Source organism: Ictalurus punctatus, chromosome 8, assembly GCF_001660625.3.
Source record: "Ictalurus punctatus breed USDA103 chromosome 8, Coco_2.0, whole genome shotgun sequence".
Lineage (NCBI taxonomy): Eukaryota > Metazoa > Chordata > Actinopteri > Siluriformes > Ictaluridae > Ictalurus > Ictalurus punctatus.
Genome location: NC_030423.2, coordinates 5,735,394 through 5,755,225, shown reverse-complemented (window position 1 = coordinate 5,755,225; position 19,832 = coordinate 5,735,394). Strand labels below are relative to the sequence as shown.

The 19,832-nt window shown below is 37.6% G+C and overlaps 1 protein-coding gene and 1 long non-coding RNA gene across 4 annotated transcripts in view; both read right to left on the bottom strand.

Moving 5' to 3' along the window:
* Positions 1-5,762: 5,762 nt before the first annotated feature.
* The window catches only part of tnmd (tenomodulin), a 71,317-nt gene continuing 57,247 nt past the window's right edge, over positions 5,763-19,832 (bottom strand). For all 3 annotated transcript variants that reach the window (XM_053682353.1, XM_053682352.1, XM_017473434.3), the window contains one exon: positions 5,763-6,371. In XM_053682353.1, coding sequence (XP_053538328.1) covers positions 6,162-6,371 — 210 coding nt within the window. In that variant the 3' untranslated portion in view covers positions 5,763-6,161. The remainder of the gene's footprint in view (positions 6,372-19,832) is intronic.
* Positions 10,904-11,550, bottom strand: LOC124628413 (uncharacterized). The gene is made up of 2 exons (XR_006982916.2): positions 11,322-11,550; positions 10,904-11,246 (listed from the first exon to the last, which is right to left on the bottom strand). It is a non-coding gene; the product is annotated as an uncharacterized LOC124628413 (long non-coding RNA).

Sequence of the window (19,832 nt, the reverse complement as noted above, 5' to 3'; positions counted from 1 at the left end):
ATTGTCTTGCTGCATAATACAGTTGCGCTTGAGTTTCAACTTACAGACTGAAGACCGGACATTTTCCTTTAGGATTTTGTGGTAGAGAGCAGAATTCAAGTTTCCCTTAAGTACTGCAAATTGCCCAGGCCCTGAGGCAGCAAAGCATCCCCATACCATCACACTTCCACCACCATGCTTGACCGTAGGTATGATATTCTTTTTGTGGAATTCTGTGTTTGGTTTATGCCAGATATAACCATGTCTTCCAAACAGTTGACTCATCAATCATTCAACCACAGAACATTCTTCCAAAAGGTTTGAGGATCATCAAGGTGTGTTTTGGCAAAATTCAGATGAGCCTTAATGTTCTTCTGGGTTAGCAGTGGTTTTCGTCTCGCCACTCCATGGATGCCATTTTTACCCAGTATTTTTCTGATAATGGAGTCATGAACCTTGTGTGAACTTCAGTGACCTTTGTTGATGTAAGAGAGGCCTTTAGGTCCTTTGATGTCCTTTTGTCATTCCTAGATGAGTAGTTACTGTGCTCTTGGAGGAATTTTGGAAGGTTGGCCACTTCTGGGAATGGATCTCACTGTGGTCCTTTGACGTCCCAGAGCCTGTGAAATAGCTTTGCAACCCTTCCACGACTGATGTATTTCAGTCACCTTCTTTCTCATCATTTCAAGAATTTCTTAAAATTTAGGCACAATGTGTTATTGGGTAAGATCCTTAACCAACTTCATGCTGTTGAAAAAGTTCTATTTACAGTAAGTGTTGATTTGATTGAACAGGGTTTGCATTAATCAGGCCTGGTTGTGTCTAGTCCAGCGGAACCCCAATATGAATGCGGTTTCATAGATTTGGGGAATTAGTAACTACAGGGGAAAATACATTTTTACACAGGTCCAGTTGGTATTGGAAAACTTTTTTGCTTCAATGAACAACATTCTCATTTAAAAACTGTATCTTGTGTTTACTTGGGTTGCCTTTGTTTTATCTTAAATTTTGTTTTAATTTCTGAAACAATTTAGTATGAGATATTTAGTATGACACAAAAACAGGAGAAATCTATTTCAAAACACTGTACCTAACAACCTAATTGAACAATTCCGGTTAGGTTTCCATAGTAACCAAACCATAGCACAGCACTGCTCCTTGTTGGGAATGGCCTTAGGGTTATTCAGGATGCACATAAAATATCTATTCTGGCTTTGCTTGATCTTAGTGCATTTGACACAGTGGGTTACAAGATCCTGATCCATTATCTTAGAAACTGGGTGGGTCTCTCAGGGATAGTTTTAATGGATAGTCATATTTGATAGATAGAGAGCTTCTTCTTGTTTATCACTAATAAATTTTTAATTTTTTTTTTAAAAAATCAGTTAGCTGTGGAGTTCTACAAGGCAACATGTAAAGAACACATACTTTTCATGCTGAATATGCTGCCTTTAGGAAATATAATTACACATAACATTAACATTAACATGACAATCTCAATATCACTTGAATGTCAGATCTCGCTTGATAGACTAATCAGCTGTGTCTCATATATTTCTACATGGATGTCTGAAAATGTATTGTAGCTTAAAAGTACATGTATCTTCTAGGATAGATTTTAAAATTATTATTACTTGTACAGAAGGGGCGTCTCGAACCCCTGCCCTTTTTCAAAATTATTTAAAAGTGCCCCTCTCAACATTAATTAATAAACAATTATATTATGTAAAAAGCTGAATTCAAATTAACATGAGAGCATGCACAAAACAGTAGCAAATTAATCACAAGAAAGTCAGAGACTGTTCCTATTTATTTGTCCGACTTGAGTTTGGGAGATAGTCTCGTTGTCATGACACAATCACGAAAGTTAGTAAAGTGTTTAAAGTTAGTAAAGTATTTAAAGAAGTAAATTTAGCTCTTTGGTGATATAGCCCCCCTTTTTTTTTTTTTTTTACACTTGAACCCCTGCCCCTGACGAAGTCTCTGCACGTCCCTGCTGTGTACCTCACTGAATGTCTTTCTATCTATGCCTCAACACGTGACCTGAGATCTGCTAATATAAAATATATAAAATATAATATTGCTGTCCATTGCAGGGCACTATGTGCACACATGCACTCACTCACTCACTCACTCACCCACTCACCAACTAATCCATCCATCCACACCAAGGTGCAATTTAGAATAATGTTCACTTAGCTTTTAATTTATTGGATGCGTGTGTCTAAAAATCTGATGTTACCAGTGATACTGATATTACCAAGACACAGACATTATTCCACAGACTTTCATAGTGTAAATGCCCTTTAAAACAAAAAAAACTGAGCACTTGCTATTGTCTTAAGTTCCATGTTAACTAGCAAAAAGAGAGGCATATTTGCCTATAACATTGCTGACAAAAATGAAAAGTTATAAAGATTGTACTCTTTGCTACAAATTACAAAGTGTAACTAGCTCACTATACATCGATGGGATATTTGTAACTTGATGAGTTGAAAATCACTGAACATGGTCATTTTATAAATAAATGATTAGTCGAGATTTTTTTTTTTTTCAATTAAAAACACAACTTATGCCACAAAGCCAAATTAATTTACACATAGTTTATTTTATTTGGCTTTTGCATATTTTATTCATTATTAATGTTTGCTTTTGAAAAATGTATTTATGTGGATCTCAGTGTGCATTGTGCCGTTTTGGGCACAAGTAGGGAAGCTATTGGAATCAATTAGCTTGTAATTAGTGAAAAAGTTTTTGATCCAGTGACAGTGACTTTCTTATGTAAAGAAAAATAAATGATGTAGTGTTGATAAATGCATCATTTCATTTTCATTATATTGTACATTATATACAGTATGTTGTGTGTGAAAAGTACCCATTCTGATTTCGGTTCACATTGAAGTGCTGGGAATTGATCCCAAAAAGAGTTGATTCCCTGATTTTAGTCATTGAAAACATTGAAGTCACAAGGCCTTAATGCCTGACACAAAGACAGCAAGCAAAAAATGTATTTAGCCTCTAAGTCGTTTAGTTAGCAAATACTCAGTGAATATTGTTTATTTATTTATTTTTTTTATTTGACAATTAATGTGGCTGATCTGAAAGTGGTTGATATAAGCAGTTGATAATATTCTCATGCTATGACAGTTTGTCTGATAGTAGCATTAGTTGATTAAAATGCTGAAAATATTTTTTAAATAAATATTTTTTATATTTGGGGTATTTTTAGACCAATCCAACTAATCAATTATTTGAAAAGAAAACATTAATTAATTATTAATTGATTGATTTTTATCAATTGATTATTACAATTAACTGTCCTAGTTACAATATATGATTATAAAATATGATATTTTAAGTTGATCTTATTAATACTAATTGCATTAATAATAACTTGACTTGCATTTACAGGGTTAAACTTAAATTTCTGTGCCTTTTTTTCATTTTCCATTCTCAAGAGCTAAGTGTCCATTCATGGTTCTCTTGATTAATGGTCATTTAGACAGGCCTTTTAAAACAACTATTTTGCAACACTTTTGTATGGAATGTTCACTGCCATTAACATTCTCACTCCTCCAAAGAAGCTTCTTTCATTTAAGATCTATTGCAAAGTCAAAACAGTTTCTCTCTAGAAAAGGCCTAGAAACTGTGATTCATCCTCTTGTTACATCATGATTGGACTAACTCAACTCTTTGTATGTTGGCCTCCTCAATCTGCCTTATTTTGTCTGCAGCTTGTGTAAAATACAGCAGCTAGATTTTTAACAGTGACCAAAAAGAGGGACCACATTTCCCCAATTCTGGCATTTCTTCATTGGCTTCCTGTCAAGTTTAGAATTGATTTTAAAATTCTAATTTATGTATACAAAGCGATTTCTATTTCTGCTCCACAGTATACACAGTATACCTTCTTCACCTTTACTCTCCAACTAGAGTATTAAGAGCACGTAATCAACTTATTTTATCTGTCCCCCATTGTCGTACTAAGACAAAGGGTGAGCGAGACTTTTCGTGGTTGGTCCTTTTCTAACAGTTTCCCTTTTCATGTGAGGTTTGCTCCATCTTGAGCTCTTCTCTTAAAACTTATTTCTATTCTTTGTGTTATGTTATTTAATGTGATTAATTTTAATGTTTTGTACAGTACTTTGGATCAACTGCTGTTGTCTTTAAATGTGCTTGATAAATAAATTTGACTTGAATCCATAGGCTTAAATTATTTAATCTGTAGTGCACTGAGTAAATATTCCTACATTGAATGCTAGTTACATTTATAACTGTGGTTTTCTGAATACAATATGTTTTAAACAACTTAGAATGTAGCACCTTTGGTGGTAGACCAATACATTTTAGGTCAGTAAAAGTTTTGGAACAGGTAGTTGTAAAGTAAATAACACAATATTTGGTTGCATATCTTTTGATTGCAATAACTGCATCAAGCTGGCAACCCACTGAGATCACCAAGTGGTTGCAGTCTTCTTTTGTGATGCTTTTCCAGGCTTGTAGTACAGCTTCTTTCAGTTATTGTTTGTTTTGGGGGATTTTTCTCTTCAGCCTCCTCTTCATTATGTGAAATACATGCTCAGTTGGGTTAAGGTCTGGTGATTGACTTGAGCAGTCTAAAACCTTCCACTTTTTACCTGATGAAGTCCTTTGTTGTGTTGGAAGTGTGTTTTGGGTCATTGTCTTGCTGCATGATGTAGTTCCTCCCAATTAGATTGGATGCATTTCTCTGTAAATTGTTGGACAGCGTTTCTGTAGACTTCTGAACTCATTTTGCTGTTACCATCACGAGTTACATCATCAATAAAGCTTAGTGAGCTCGTTCCAGAAGCAGCCATGGAAGGCCAAGGCATGACAATACCACCACGATTCTTGACCAGTGAGCTTGTATGTTTTGGATCATGAGCACATCCTTTCTTTCTCCACAGAGAAAGAGGTTCTTTCTACACTGTAGAGGTTAATTTTGGTTTCTGTACCTTTGTGGCCCATTTCTGTATTTCTTTGTGAATTCCAATACGGCCTTCAGATTTTTGCTGCTGGTGAGTGGTTTTGATCTTATGGTACATCTTGAAGTCTTCTTCGAATGGCAGATTATGGTAGCTTTACCCTTGCCTTGTGGAGTTTGTTGATAATGTCACTGACACTTGTTTCTTTTGTTGTTTTTGGATTGTTTGTCATCAACTGCTTTTGTTTTCCTTGGACGACCTGTTTGATGTCTGCTGGTTTCTTTCTTTCTCAAGACATTTTTTGTATTGACTATGTCCAATACTTATGCAATGGCTCTGACAGCTTTTCCATCTTTTCTCAGCTTCAAAATGGCTTGCCTTTCTCGCATATACAGCTCTCGGGTCTTCATGTTGGTTTATCCTTTTTAACAACAAATGCAGTCCTCACAGTAGACATTCAGAGTTGTTAATTGTTTAAACAATCAATCTAACAAGGCACACTTGGAGTCATATGTTCCAATATTTTTGATCACTTGAAAAATGGGTGGGCTCAAACAAAAGGTGCCATGTTCCAGTTGTTTAACACATCTAGATGTCAATATCGGGAAATGAAAGCTGAAATTCTTATTAATCTTTTCCTCTAAAACCTGAATATCTTCACTGTATAGCAAAAACAAAAGAATTGGCCCTTCCTGTTCCAATGCTTTCTGAGGATACTGTATGCAACCAGCATTCACTGTAAAAGTAGGTGCAATAGAATGGTATGGTATATGATAGCGAGAATTGTGTTGGTAACAGAGATAGAAAAAAGAGCAATAAAAGCAAAAGACCAGCTGCTAGTTTTGCCTTGATTCAGTTTAATAATATTCTGTGTACTGAAATTATATGTAAATCAATATTATCTATGCAAGTTTATACAATGCCTTTCATCTACTATTGATTAGAACATAAACCAAACAGGGGCTTAAAACATAGTGGAAGCCATGCAGACGATACAACTTTATAGAGCACTCTACTGACACTCATAATTGATGACTCAATAAAGAGCCATTAGCTTTTAATTCCTCTCCTGAACACTGATTTTATGGCTAAAAGGAAATATGTTCTTTGAATGTCTGTTGCATGAATGAAGTCAGTAAAAGTGATCAAAATCATGCATTTTTTAATATGTTTTTAATATGAATATTTGAACATTTTCACCGAGGCAGCACAGCACCATATTGGTTTCTTGCTCTCTCACACTCTGCCCAGCATCCGTGCAATCCACCAATTACATGGCATGACAATTTGACAGATGACCCTTCCTCCTTGGTAAAAATATGGGTATGGCCAGTAGCCAAGCAGTGGCTCATGGTAGCGGCGGCAGTAGCGGTACCCGCGCCGGCAGTATTGGCAGCAGAAGCCCTGCTCCTCTAGGCTGCTGTCCAGCTGAAGACCAATTTCACTCTGTAAATGTAAGGGGTGAGGTGGTAAGTGAGGGAGTCCAACAACAAACACACAAACCATTGATTTGTACCTAGAAAAAATCTGTTTAGCAGGTGTAAGGACAAGCCACCACTGCTTGGCCACCATTGGTCACTCAAAATATATATGTATTTCAGTAGAATTTAAAATGTATGGAATTGTGAAAGAGGACTTTACATGTTACATTTGAACAACATTTTATTATTATTATTATTATTATTATTATTATTATTATTATTATTATTATTATTATTATTTTCTCATATGAATCGCATTTTAGAGGGCCTAAACATACTTGAAAACAAACAAAACTTTGTCAGAACTGGTGAACATTTACATCTGATATGGGTTCCAGAATTGAGTGTGTCAAAATGGTTTGATAGCGCCACCTACAAAATTTCAACGATGTGCATCTCGCGCTACGTTTCACCTACATGTACGAAACTCAGTACACATGTGTAATCTGGCAATACGTACAAAAAAGTCTCTTGGACCCATGCCCTAAACTCAACAGAACATAAGTAATTTTGATTTTCCGCTTCAATCTGTGCTCTGTCTTTGCCATTTTCAGGCCTTGTACTTTAATGTAGTCCTCCTAGAGATTTCATGGGATCGACATCGTATTCAGTCAGTCTCATCTAAAGGCCTTGACGATGCTAAATTGTGAAGTTTTAGAGTTTTTGCTGCACGGCGTGGGCGTGGCAGTCTCACAAATTTCAATGTTTCACCATGAAAATGGAAGTTGTTATAACTCAAACATAAAATGTCCAATCTGCTCCAAACTTCACAAGTTTGATAAATGTCCCAGCCTGAAGACAACTAAATGCCATTATTCAGTTATAGTCATAGCACCACCTGCTGGCAACAGGATGTGACATGTTTTACACTAACTCAGAGATTCAATGTTCAATCTGCACCAAACATCACATGTTTGATAGGAATCCTAGTCTGAAGATATCTACATGCCAATATTCAGTTATAGTCTTAGCACCACATACTGGCAACAGGAAGTGACATGTTTTACACTGATCTATTCCTAGCAACAGATAAAAATATGCCAGCAAATTCTAACAGGACTTTTATCAAACATGTGAAGGTTGGAGCAGATTGGACATTGTATGTTTGAGTTATAACAGCTTCCTTTTTCATGGTGAAACATTGAAATTTCTGAGACCGCCATTCTCACACCCTGCAGTGAAAACTCAAAAGCTTCACAATTTAGCATCGTCAATGCCTTTAGATGAGACTGACCAAATATGATCCCATCCGATGAAATCTGTAGTAAGAGTTTGTTAAAGTAGGAGGCCTGGACATGGCAAAAAACGGAGCAAAAATATAAGAGAAAAATAAAAATGGCTGACTCCCTGTTGAGTTTAGGGCATGGGTTCAAGAAACGTTTTTGCATGTATTGGCATGTTACACATGGTTACCGAATTTCGTACATGTAGGTGAAATGTAGTGCGAGGCGCACATCGTTGAAATTTTGTAGGTGGCGCTATCGAGCCATTTTGCCACACTCAATTCTGGAATCCCTATCAGATGTAAATTTTTACTGATTCTAATGCGTCTGCAAAGTTTTGTGAGTTTTCGGATATGTTTAGGCCCTCTGAAATGCGATCATTTTGGATAATAATAATAATAATAATAATAATAATAATAATAATAATAATAAAAATAAAAGGAGCAGATCCAATAGGGCTTTGCACCAGTGGTGCTCTGGCCCTAATGCTACTACTACTACTACTACTACTACTACTACTAATAATAATAATAACAATAATGACAATAATAAATGCAGCAGATCCAATAGGCCCTCGCACCAGCGGTGCTCGGGTCCTAATAATAATAATAATAATTATAATAATAATAATAATAATAATAAATGGAGCAGTTCCAATAGGGCTTCGCACCAGCAGTGCTCGGGCCCTAATAAGCTTAAATAGTAGATCAGTATGTTGGCTTTGTCAAGTCAAAATAATAAGTGAAAACTTAGTAAACATCCTTTGCCTTGGTAAAAGATATGCCTGTAAGTTTATTTCTTTGTCTGTAAGCTATTTATAAGAGCCTTATGTGTTGGCAAATGTGTATTTGGAGAACGATGTATGTAATGATTGGAAAATGTTTTCTATCACGTATATATGCACGTGAAAGCAGCGTGCGCTTGAATTTATGTGTAAAAGACAAATTAATGTACAAATTGTAATTTCATTTTATAGTTTACATAAATACTATAGTTTATAGTATTTCAGTTTTTCAAAAAAAGAAGAAATCACAGAAGTAAACATTCTGCTTTTGTGTGTGTTTGTTCGCTAACTGTCTAACTTCAGAGTAGTTGTGAGGACAGCAAAATAAGTATGCAAGAGAACAATAGTGATGCTTGCATAGCATGGCAAACAAGCATTGCAGGGAGAATCAAGACTAACTTTAAAAAAAGCACAATTTTAGACATTTGTATATGATTTTAGGCAAAATGGTTGAAAACTCATAAATACAATGAATTGTTATATGATTTAATTGCCTATCATTTTTGACCAATAGGTGGTGCTGTCACCAAATTGATGAGGTGTGGTCAGGCTGGGGTGTCAATGCCACACGCAAAGTTTGGTGTGAATATGCCAATAAGTGTTGCAAAGATACAGCCTCAGATTTAGTTTGGCATCCTGCCATCATCTTTTTGTCGAATGGTTTGGTCTATTAAAAAACTTTTGATATCTTTTGGCTGGCATGGTCTGAAGATGATCTGTATTACAATTTTTGACCACAAGTTGGCACTATCCCAAAGCTTTTTGAATACCTTCCAGACATCTTGCCAAAGACACACACTGAGTTTTGTAAAAAGCAAAAATGGCCGACATCGGAAAATTGGATATAGTTCGACTCAGAATGCCACACCAAATCAAAAGAGAGCGATTTTATGATTTGTGGTCAAAGTTTTCAGAAGTTATAAGCAAAATTTAAAAAATTTTTCAGCCTGTCGTCAGCCTGTCTGCCCGGCTATGGTCGCCGCTCTGCTTTCATGCTCCGATGAGGACGTCACCCTGCTTCCCTGCTTGGCTGAGTACAGTGCTCTGTTTTCCTGCTCTGCCAAGGACGTCGCTCCACCTTCCTGTACGGCCGAGGTCATCGCTCCGCCTTCATGCTCCGCCGAGGTCGTCGCTCAGCCTGTCTGCCCGGCTGTGGTCGTCGCTCCGCTTTCATGCTCCGCCGAGGACATCGCTCAGCCTGTCTGCCCGGCTGTTGGTCGTCGCTCTGCTTTCATGCTCTGACGAGGACGTCGCCCTGCTTCCTTGCTCGGCTGAGTACAGCGCTCTGTTTTCCTGCTCCGCCGAGGACCTCGCTCCGCTTTCCTGTACGGCCGAGGTCGTCGCTCCGCCTTCATGCTCTGCCGAGGTCGTTGCTCAGCCTGTCTGCCGGCTGTGGTCATTACTCTGCCTCCCGGTTCAGCCAGGGACGTCGCTCCGCTTCCCTGCTCCGTCAAGAACACAGTGTGGTTTCCTGGCTCTGCTTGGGACATTCAGCCCAGGGGCCCGGGGCCGCCAATGAAGGGGGAGGACTCATGGCACTCCGGGGGAGTGCCTTTGAGGGGGTGTTCTGTCATGATTCCCCCTTGAAGCAGCATGCTCAAAGCACGAATGCGCGAGCGCCTGCTTTTCCATTGTTGACCGTAGTGACATATGGACACGTGTGTTTTGTTTATGTTTATGTCATGTCTCCGCCCTGATCTGTCATTGGCTGGGATTTCACGTGTGTGGGTATGGCTCTCAGCTGCTAGCGGTTTAGACGCTGATCATGTCCGCTTATATACCGCGCGCCTCCCAGCACACAACGGGGAAGATTACCATAGAGTTAGATTAGTTCGTATCGTAGTCATAGTCACGGTCCATGTTTAGAATTAGTTTAGTTTGTAGAGTAGTCATAGTCACGTTCCATGTTTAGAGTTAGTTCACGCTGGATTATCCGCTTCCAGTCCCTCGTCATAGTTTGTTTCTCGTTTTGTTTATCGACCCTGTTTTCCGTGACCACGATCTAGATTCCTGCCTTGCCCCGTGTATGCCTGTTTGCCAATCGCCTGACCTCTTGCATGTTTGTGATTACGTTATGATTTGTGATTATGTTATGATTACGTTTTGGATCACGTTTTGGATTTGTCTGCCTGTCTCTCTTTCAAATAAACAACTGTTCATACTGCACTTGCATCCGTCTATCTCTGCTCCATCACGATTCGTGACACATATAGGCAAAGGCCAGGCCTTTTGGAATAATGTGCTCTAGACAAACAAATCAAAGATATAGTTGTTTGGCTACAGTAACAGCAGATATGTTTGGCACAACCAAAGACAGCTTTTCAGGAGACGTGTAACCCTTATTACGAGGTAGTAAGAATGTACATAGGTGTAGTAGTCTAAAGTAGTCTTAGAGGTTATCAGTAATATGAATATGGACCAGAATCAGAAGATGCTAAATTGTTAAGAGCCTGAGAATTGAAGGTCAATAAAAAGAATACCACACCAGAATGACAATTTGCATAAAATGTATTAAACACACATGGGCTGGTACATACATATACAAAAAAACAGTTATGGAAAAAAATAACAAACTAAAATAATAAAGTGCGCACGTAAATAAATCCCCTTTTAAATTCCCTTGAGCTTAGTTCGTCCTCAGTTTCACTTGCCTTTGTTGACAAGAGTTCAGTCACCAACGTTGGGCCCTTTTTAGTTCGTGTTAGTGTTGGTCCTACCACCATGAAGATGATGATGATGATCCTGGCAATCCGTCTAAAGTCAGAGTCACAAACACGGTTGCCTCGCCACCCAGCCCCCCGGACTGGGAATCTATGAATCTCTGGGAGAACACCTGGAACGTGGGGATCTGTATCATTCCGTGGAAAGGATCTCCGCACGATGTTCCAACTCTTTACCAAAACCTGACCATTTTAGCAGAATTCACTGCCTTTAGCTCCGTGACAACAGTGGATTCAGGCACAGCTCTCTTTTACTCTCCAGTGGATAACGCAGCCTCCTATGCTCAGGTGCAAGCGCCAAAAAAGAACGTGCAGAGACACTAACCTAGAGGTGTAACTGTAACAGAGCCTAGCTGGCAGCTGATTGGTCAGTTCACTGCCTCATAGAGTTCACCCATTTGCTCACTTACAAATCCATCAAAGATAACAAGAAAATCAAAGTTAACCCTTTGTGACTTGGTTAGACAGCTAAATAGTGTTTCTCATTATTAAGCCTGGGCTACAGACGCACCTCATACCCAACTACAAAGCACAGCGGTATGACTGGGTCTGGACAGCTTGTATTCATTGATTCAATTATTAATTCTGCATCATATCAAAGAGTGCTTGAAGATAATTTGAAGTCATCTGTCCGAAAGTTGAAGTTAAACCAAGAGTGGACCTTTCAACAGAATAATGATGCTAAGCACACTAGCAAATCCACCAAGGAATGGCTTGAAAAGAAGAAATGGAGTGTTGTGGATGGCCTAGTCAAAGCCCGGATTTGAATTCCATTGAAATGTTGTGGGGGGATTTTAAACTGGCAGTACATGCAAGAAAACCCTCAAACATCTTGCAACTGAGAGGACTGCCAGAGGACCTGCCTCTGCCAGAAAGCTTCAAATGGGCCGTGGCCGAATCTTAAACATACATCAAAATCAACACAAAAATGGTTTAATGACTACAAAATCAAGGTCCTGCCTTGGCCATCCCAGTCCACTGACTTGAATCCCATAGAAAACCTGTGGGGTAAACTGGAGATGAGAGTCCACCAGCATGGACCTCAAAATTTGAAGGATCTGGAGAGATTCTGTATGGAGGAATGGTCTCGAATTCCTTGCCACGTATTCTCCAACCTCATCAGGCATTATAAGGGAAGACTCAGAGCTGTTATCTTGGCAAAGGGACTATTGATTAAAAGTACACAAAGTATTGATTAAAAGGGTGCCAATAATTGTTGCATACCAATATTTAACAAAGATATTTTTTTTTTGGATAAAAATGTGTTTTGTTTGCAATTGTTTGATATAGATGTGAGCAGAGTATTTATGTGATTTTTTAATTTTTTTTTTTTTTTTTTTTTACAAAATATGAAATGGTTAAACAATGAAAGACAATTTTTGACAGCCTTATTTTTACCCTTATATTTACCAAGGGTGCCAGTATTAGTGGAGGGCACTGTGTATCTCATGTATATATATAAAATGAGTTCTTTATTGATCACATAAACATATGCACAGTGAAATTCTTTTCTTCACATACAATAGTATGTCAGAAAGCTGCGGTCAGAGCGCAGGTCACCTATGATACAGCACCCCTGGAGCAGAGAGGGTCGCTGGGGAGCCTGGAGCCTATTCCAGGGAGCATCAGGCACAAGGCAGGGTACACCCTGGACAGGGTGCCAGTCCACTGCAGGGCACACAATCACACACTACAGACACTGTAGACACGCCAGTCAGCCTACCATGCATGTCTTTGGACTGGGGGAGGAAACCGGAGTACCCGGAGGAAACCCATAAACCCCCGCAGCACGGGGAGAACATGCAAACTCTGCACACATAGAGCCGCGGGAATCAAACCCCGACCCTGGCGGTGTGAGGCAAACGTGCTAACCACTAAGCCACCATGCATTTTTAAGACCAAAGATGCCTTCCAAAAAATGAAATAAAACATTTCTACATAAAAATACTATGCCCAGTAATAGTATATTTATAATAGTATATAGCGCAGTAAACAGTAATCAGCCAAACGAAATCAATGTTTGGTTTGGCAATCCTTTGATTTAAAAAAAGAAATATAAGTTGTCTCAAGTACACTTTGTGTAGTATTATAAATTGGCTGGTAATGTTAGTTAAGCATCCTGGAGAATCAACTATGGTTTTTCTGGAAACTTTGACTGTCACACTTACTTTCGTTTTTATGGTTTTTTTTTCATATCTGAAAAGTGGTGTAATACGTTGCTTTCTTTACTGACATACAAACATTTTTGTAACATTTCACTTTCTGTTGGAAAAGTAATGTTTGGAAATGTGGAAATCTATCACTTTTTTACTGATGCAAAAATGTAGAAGTCATAGCATAAACAAGACAAAATTTGTATTTCAAATTTTAGGGTGCCTAAGACTTTGCAAAGTACTGTATGTGTACACCACAGTCAAAATGTTTCAACAATTGCATCAAATATGCTTTTTAATATTTGTAAAATATATATTTTTTAAATTTGCCCTGTCAAAATCCTTATTTCTCAATTATCCATTTCTTTTGGACTAATGTAAAATTAATTGTGAACTAATACCAGTAACTACCAAAACAAAAGTTTTGTAAATTACTCTCTGGCTAATTTAACATGATCGATGAGCATACTGATCGATGCTCTGATGGCCTATATAAGGGTTCTAATTAAGTTACAGCTGTACTGGCAACTCTGGTCTCAGCATTCCCCATCCAGATAATTCCTGATCATTATTATTATTATTATTATTATTATTATTATTATTATTATTATTATTATTATTATTATTACGATCCCACCGGCAGATGTCGCTGTGGCTTGAGAGCACGCACGTGCACGTGCTTGAAGTGCGCATGGACTAAAGCTGTGTCAAGTGCTGCCAGCTGTCGGCAATTAAGAGACTGGTTACTTAAACCCCTCGTGTTGCTGTGCACATTGCACGGCATTAAAGTATTGACGTAAAGTAAAAGAAAAAGAAACGGAGAAAGGACCAACGGAGAAAGGACCAACGGAGAAGAAGATGGAATGATTAATGGTGCTAGGTTGTGATGTTGCCATGCTCTGTCTGTTTTCCTCTTCCTTAGCTTATGTCCTAGTTAAATGCTTCTGCCCTGTGAAAGTCAAGAGTGTTTGTCATGCCAGAGTTAAGAGTGTTTGTGCAATGCTCTAGTTAAATGATGTGTTCATGCCATAATTAGAGGAGTGTTTCCTGCCTCATTTCTAGTTAAAGGAGAACTGTTTAAGTTAGTTAAATGTGGTAGAGTTTCCACACCCTGTTTAGGTTTCATGTTCTTTGAGTTCGAGTTTATGTTTAGACCTGGTTTCCCACCTCCTCGTGTGTTGACTTAAGTTTGCAAATAAAGACTGTACTCCTGCACTTACTTCCTGTTTTGAGTCCTGTGTCATAACATTATTATTATTATTATTATTATTATTATTATTATTATTATTATTATTATTATTATTATTATTATTATTATTATAATAAAAAATCTCTTTAATATGACTGCATTGGCAATTCTATTGCAAAAGGGCTAGAAAAGCATTTAGCTACTGGACACCCCAGTGCTGATATTTCTTTTTCATGTCTGAACTTTTACTTTTTCATGACAATTGCAATTTATGGCACACAACAATAGAAGGGACCCAGCTTAAACAAATTAACCCTAGAGAACTAATATTTATAATGCAGCTCTTCATTACTATTCATTATGCATAACTATATGTTGTAATAAACCTGCTCAATTAAATAATTAGTTTCAGTTTAATTAGTTTTTGAAGGAACATCAAGATGACACTTTTATAATTAAAATAAAATATTCCAGCCTGTGTGCAACATTTATGATGATGGATTGTCCTTACTCAACTCTTAACTTTGAACTTTTCTTTCCTCAGACCCATAATGTGGCTGTGGCTATTCAGAAAAGAGGGAGTGATAGGAGAATGAGAGAAACAATAGGAATAAGAGGAGATAACTTGGAGATAAGGAACAGATGGCAGATGATCACTAAGTAACAGAGGTAGGATATTAATATTAGCTCTGTTCTTGAATTTAGAAAAAGCATTTTTCTCTCACTAATTTTAAATCTGAATACAAAGTACCATAAGGTTAGCCTAACTTAATTCCCATAAAGGTATTTTTACATACTGAAAAGTAGACATAAGTTCTTCCAGATACCCTTTTTAAAATTACTTTTATTAGTGGGTCCCCTCCAAATCCAAACATTTCTTACATTTTGCTTAAATATCAAATGTACAATTCCAAATTTCCAAACCTTTTTCTGTAACAGAACCCATGGGCTGTTGGGTTGAAGCCAGTATAAAAAAACCAAAAACAAATAAATGATGAGCACATAGGGGTGAATATGTAGAAGGATATTTAAAGATCAGGTGATCAGAAGAGTATTTAAAGGAATGTTGAATATAACTTTGCATGATATAACGTTTGATCTTTCCAAAAACAGGTGGGATTATGATACTGCAGTGTCTCAGCTCAACCTACAACAGTGGGATTGTGAAAAATTCAAATGTTTACATGATTTATTTCATTCCTAGCCTCATATTCTCATCTGATTTAGGCATGCCAGTATAAGTGGCAAGCAGCTTATCTAAGCATATTAACAAGTTTCTCACTTCACTCACATACCCAAGATTGACCAGAATACTCAGAAGTAGTATTGGCTGTATACTGAATTCACGTTCATAAATATATTTAGTAATGTATTCTGTACAGGTACTGCATAAAAATTGTAAAAAAAAATTTAAATCATCATACAATTTTACTATGGACACTGTACTTTAGTATTACTGGTCAGCAATTCTTTGTTATTTCTGGGTGGTGAATATGGAAAAATTATTGCATTTTACTCTTTACATAGAACAGTCAGGGATAGATGTGAATAGTTTAGAAATGTGAGAAGACCAAATGACTCAAGCTGATTGAACAAACTTTTTTTTTTCTAAACCATTAGTACTTTGGCTGATCTAGCCTAATTTAAACCAGATACTGTAATGGAATTACATCACTTTGCTTTGTTTGAACTTATTTTTTTTAACAGTGGAGCAGCCAGCAAAAGTACCAACATGCCTGACTTGTTATAGCATATTAAAATGTCGAGAGAGAGAGAGAGAGAGAGAGAGAGAGAGAGAGAGAGAGAGAGAGAGAGAGAGAGAGAGAGAGAGAGAGAGAGAGAGAGAGAGTATCTTAACTGGGTTTGCTGTTGGTCTTGGCCACAGTGCCTGTATTTGCACATAGTACTTTGATTATATTTTAAAGCTTTGAACTTAGGACAGCGGCAATGCCAACATAATACAGTAAGTGAAAATGTGTGTGTGTTTGTGTGTGTGTGTGTGTGGTTGTGTGTGTGAGTGAGGTTGTGAATGAGTTAGTGAGTGAGTGAGTGAGATAATGAATGACCTGACTGATGCTTGTTTTCTGCTGTTCTGTGATAGTGTTGGGTCATGGTAAACAGGTGTACACAATACTACGGGCCAAAATAGGGCTACCAGGTAACTTACTGTTTCTGAATATATTAACAATATTAGTGCATTAGTTAACAGAACAGAGTTTCCACAAACCAGAGGGCCAGATTGTCATGGTTGTCTGTTGACCAGTTGCATTTATTAATGCTTTCTAGTGCACAATGCAAACACTTTTTTCAAAACATTACTGATTACAGATTTTGCATTCTGAATATGCAACCCTGTTACTTGTATCCTTTATGGCTCAACCATGCACATACCATATGCATTTCCTTGACCTTAACTTAAGGCAGATAGCACATTAGCTAATTAGCTAACAGACGATTGCCTGAGAAGGACCCATTTATTTGCTCTCCTGGGTAGGATGATCATTTGTATAAGGGTTAAATGAAATCTTGGCAAAAGGTAAATTGGGTAGAATTAATGCCAAGTGGTCTACTCCACTGTAATAGTGAAGCTAGGGTTGAGTGTCATGCCTTTGATCACCAGCTACACTTAGATGAAGTCAGAGAAGAGCCACTTAACTCTTTAGAACAGTGCAAGGAGATAGTGCCCTTGATTCGACTCTGTTTCATCTGACTACATTTTAATCTCCAGCAGCCAAAGACCCTTCTGAGACAACATAATGCTATTTGTCTGATTAAAAACACTGTTCAGCCAGTCAAAGCCACTGATCTATGAGGGATGCACACATGTCTCTTCTGCTACATAATACAAATGATGCAATTTGTCACTCTGATCTAAGTATTATTTTAATTTTGCCTAATGCCAACACATTAATATAACAATGGATACAATTATCATGTGTTCTCCAGGCAATCTTTTCATAGGGAGGGGAGTCACTGTGATTACTATCACAGCCAAGACACAAACACAGTAAACAATAGTAAATATAATAAATAATTCATAAAAGTATGGGAAAGCATGGTGATATCTATTCAGTTTGATTTATTAGTCTTACATATGCATGTAGGCAATTACTGATTCATAAAGTTTGTCAGGTCTGGGTTCTTCAGGATAGAGATTCATTATAGGATTTGCACAAATGATGCCAGTGCAGCAGTGATTATTTTATCTGGTACACACAGAAAGCTCCCAGCTGCATGAAAGCTGGAAGCTTTCAAGAAATAAGATTACTATAAATTATAATGAAATATGATCTAATGCACAATGAATAGTGATGTTCTTTAAAGGTAAATTAAAATAAGCTCATGTTTGAAACATCATGTTTATATATATATATATATATATATATATATATATATATATATATATATATATATATATATAGTCACGAGTTCCCCTTTATGCAGCGCGCTGTGGAGCATGTGAGCGCGCGTGCACGAGCAGGTGCACGAGCACCTGCTTTTCCCTTGTGGACAATCGTGACATTTCTAGACGTGCATTTGTTTATGTTTCTGTTATGTCTCCTCCCCGTTCTGTCATTGGCTATTGTTTCATGTGTGTCTGAATCGTCCTCAGCCGTCAGCCATTACGAGGCTGATTATCTCCACATATATACCGCGCGCCTCCCAGTACACAACACGGAATGTTGAATGAGTTATAGTAGATTAGTTTAGAGTCCGTACCATAGAGAACCACAGTCAGGCCATGGTTTCATAGTCTTAGTCTTAGTCTTAGTCTTAGTCTTAGTCATAGTCATAGTTCATGTCATAGTTCATGTCATGTTTCATGTTTAGGTTCGTTTGTTAAGTTCACGCTGGTTTCTCCGCTACCAGTCCCTCGCTGTCGTTTATGTGTCATGTTTGGTATATCGACCCTGTATCCCGTGACCACGACTTTGATTCCTGCCTTGCCTCGTTTACGCCTGTTTGCCGATCGTCTGAACTTTGCGTGTTACTGGATTATGTTTTTGGATGACGTTCTGGATTTACCTGCCGGTGTGTCTCTCAATAAAACTGTTGTTCAACCTGCAATTGCATCCTACCTTATCTCCGTTGCGTCACGAAACGTGATTATATATATATATATATATATATAAATTATATACACACATCACTGATCAGAAGTACAATGCAAAGGACAAACTTGTCTGCCACAAGTAAAATAGAATAAATGTCATTAATAAATTTGTTGTTCTGCTACAAGAAGTACAAAATTCTTGTATATTTCACAAGATCCAGACAACCATATAAATAAATGCCATTTAACATGAATTGAATTCTAATTTGTATCATTCTGTCAGGGCACAATTTGCTGTCACTTATTGAAATTGCACACATCATAACTTATGTTTAATAAAGTACATGCTACTCTGTTGCTCCTGATTACTGAATAATGCATGATTTCCTGCATGAAACAATTAGTACCTTCACACACCTGCTTTTTAGAAGAATCTTTAAAAGGAACATTGTGGTCTCTAGTGCTTCTGTCAACTGCCCTTTGATAAAGCAGTGCAGAAAGTTAATACCCATCAGCCTAACCATTATATATATAAAGGTTTAGGGCAATCATGTTTAATCAATGATTTAGAAACCAGAATGAAAAAGTAGGGAAAAAAAGTAATGTCACAGTGCATTCCACCTGCCACTGCATCAAGCACTATCATACACTCAAAAGTTGAGGGCTGATCAGGCTCACACTCAATCATCAGTGACTTATTCTGGGAATTTAGGTCAAGGACCATAATGCAATTTCCTCCAAGCTGTTGGATGATAGTTTCGTGTGTGAAAGTTATCCAGGGCTGTGCTAACATGAAACACAGCAGCATGACAGAAGTGGGGAAAGGTCAGCCTCATATGTCTTGGGCCATCTGTCACAGAAACTTTTATCATTATTTTTTAAAATGTGTGATGGTTATAGGACAACTGCATGAACATGATCCTGCCTGCAGCACCTAAAACTACTGATACTAGAAAGAAGGTGAAAGGAAATTCTCTTATATCATGTACTCTTATATTATGAACTCTATTAAGTGACCTTGGATACGGGGAATACTGGGTTATAGTTTCTGTTTGTGTGTCTCTCTGCTATCAAATACCTATGATGAATGTATATATTTAATTACCACTTTAAATAAGCTGATCAACTGCCATCCTTTCTTATAGCAGGCACATGTATTTTCTGTCTCTTGAAAAGACTTATTTTCATAGTGTGCTGTGTGTTTTGTCTATCTGTCTGGCCCCTGCACCAGTAGAAACCGTCCATTCACTGCCGTTATCAATGTGTATAAATACTTCTGCTCTGCATGAATAAAGTGTGATGT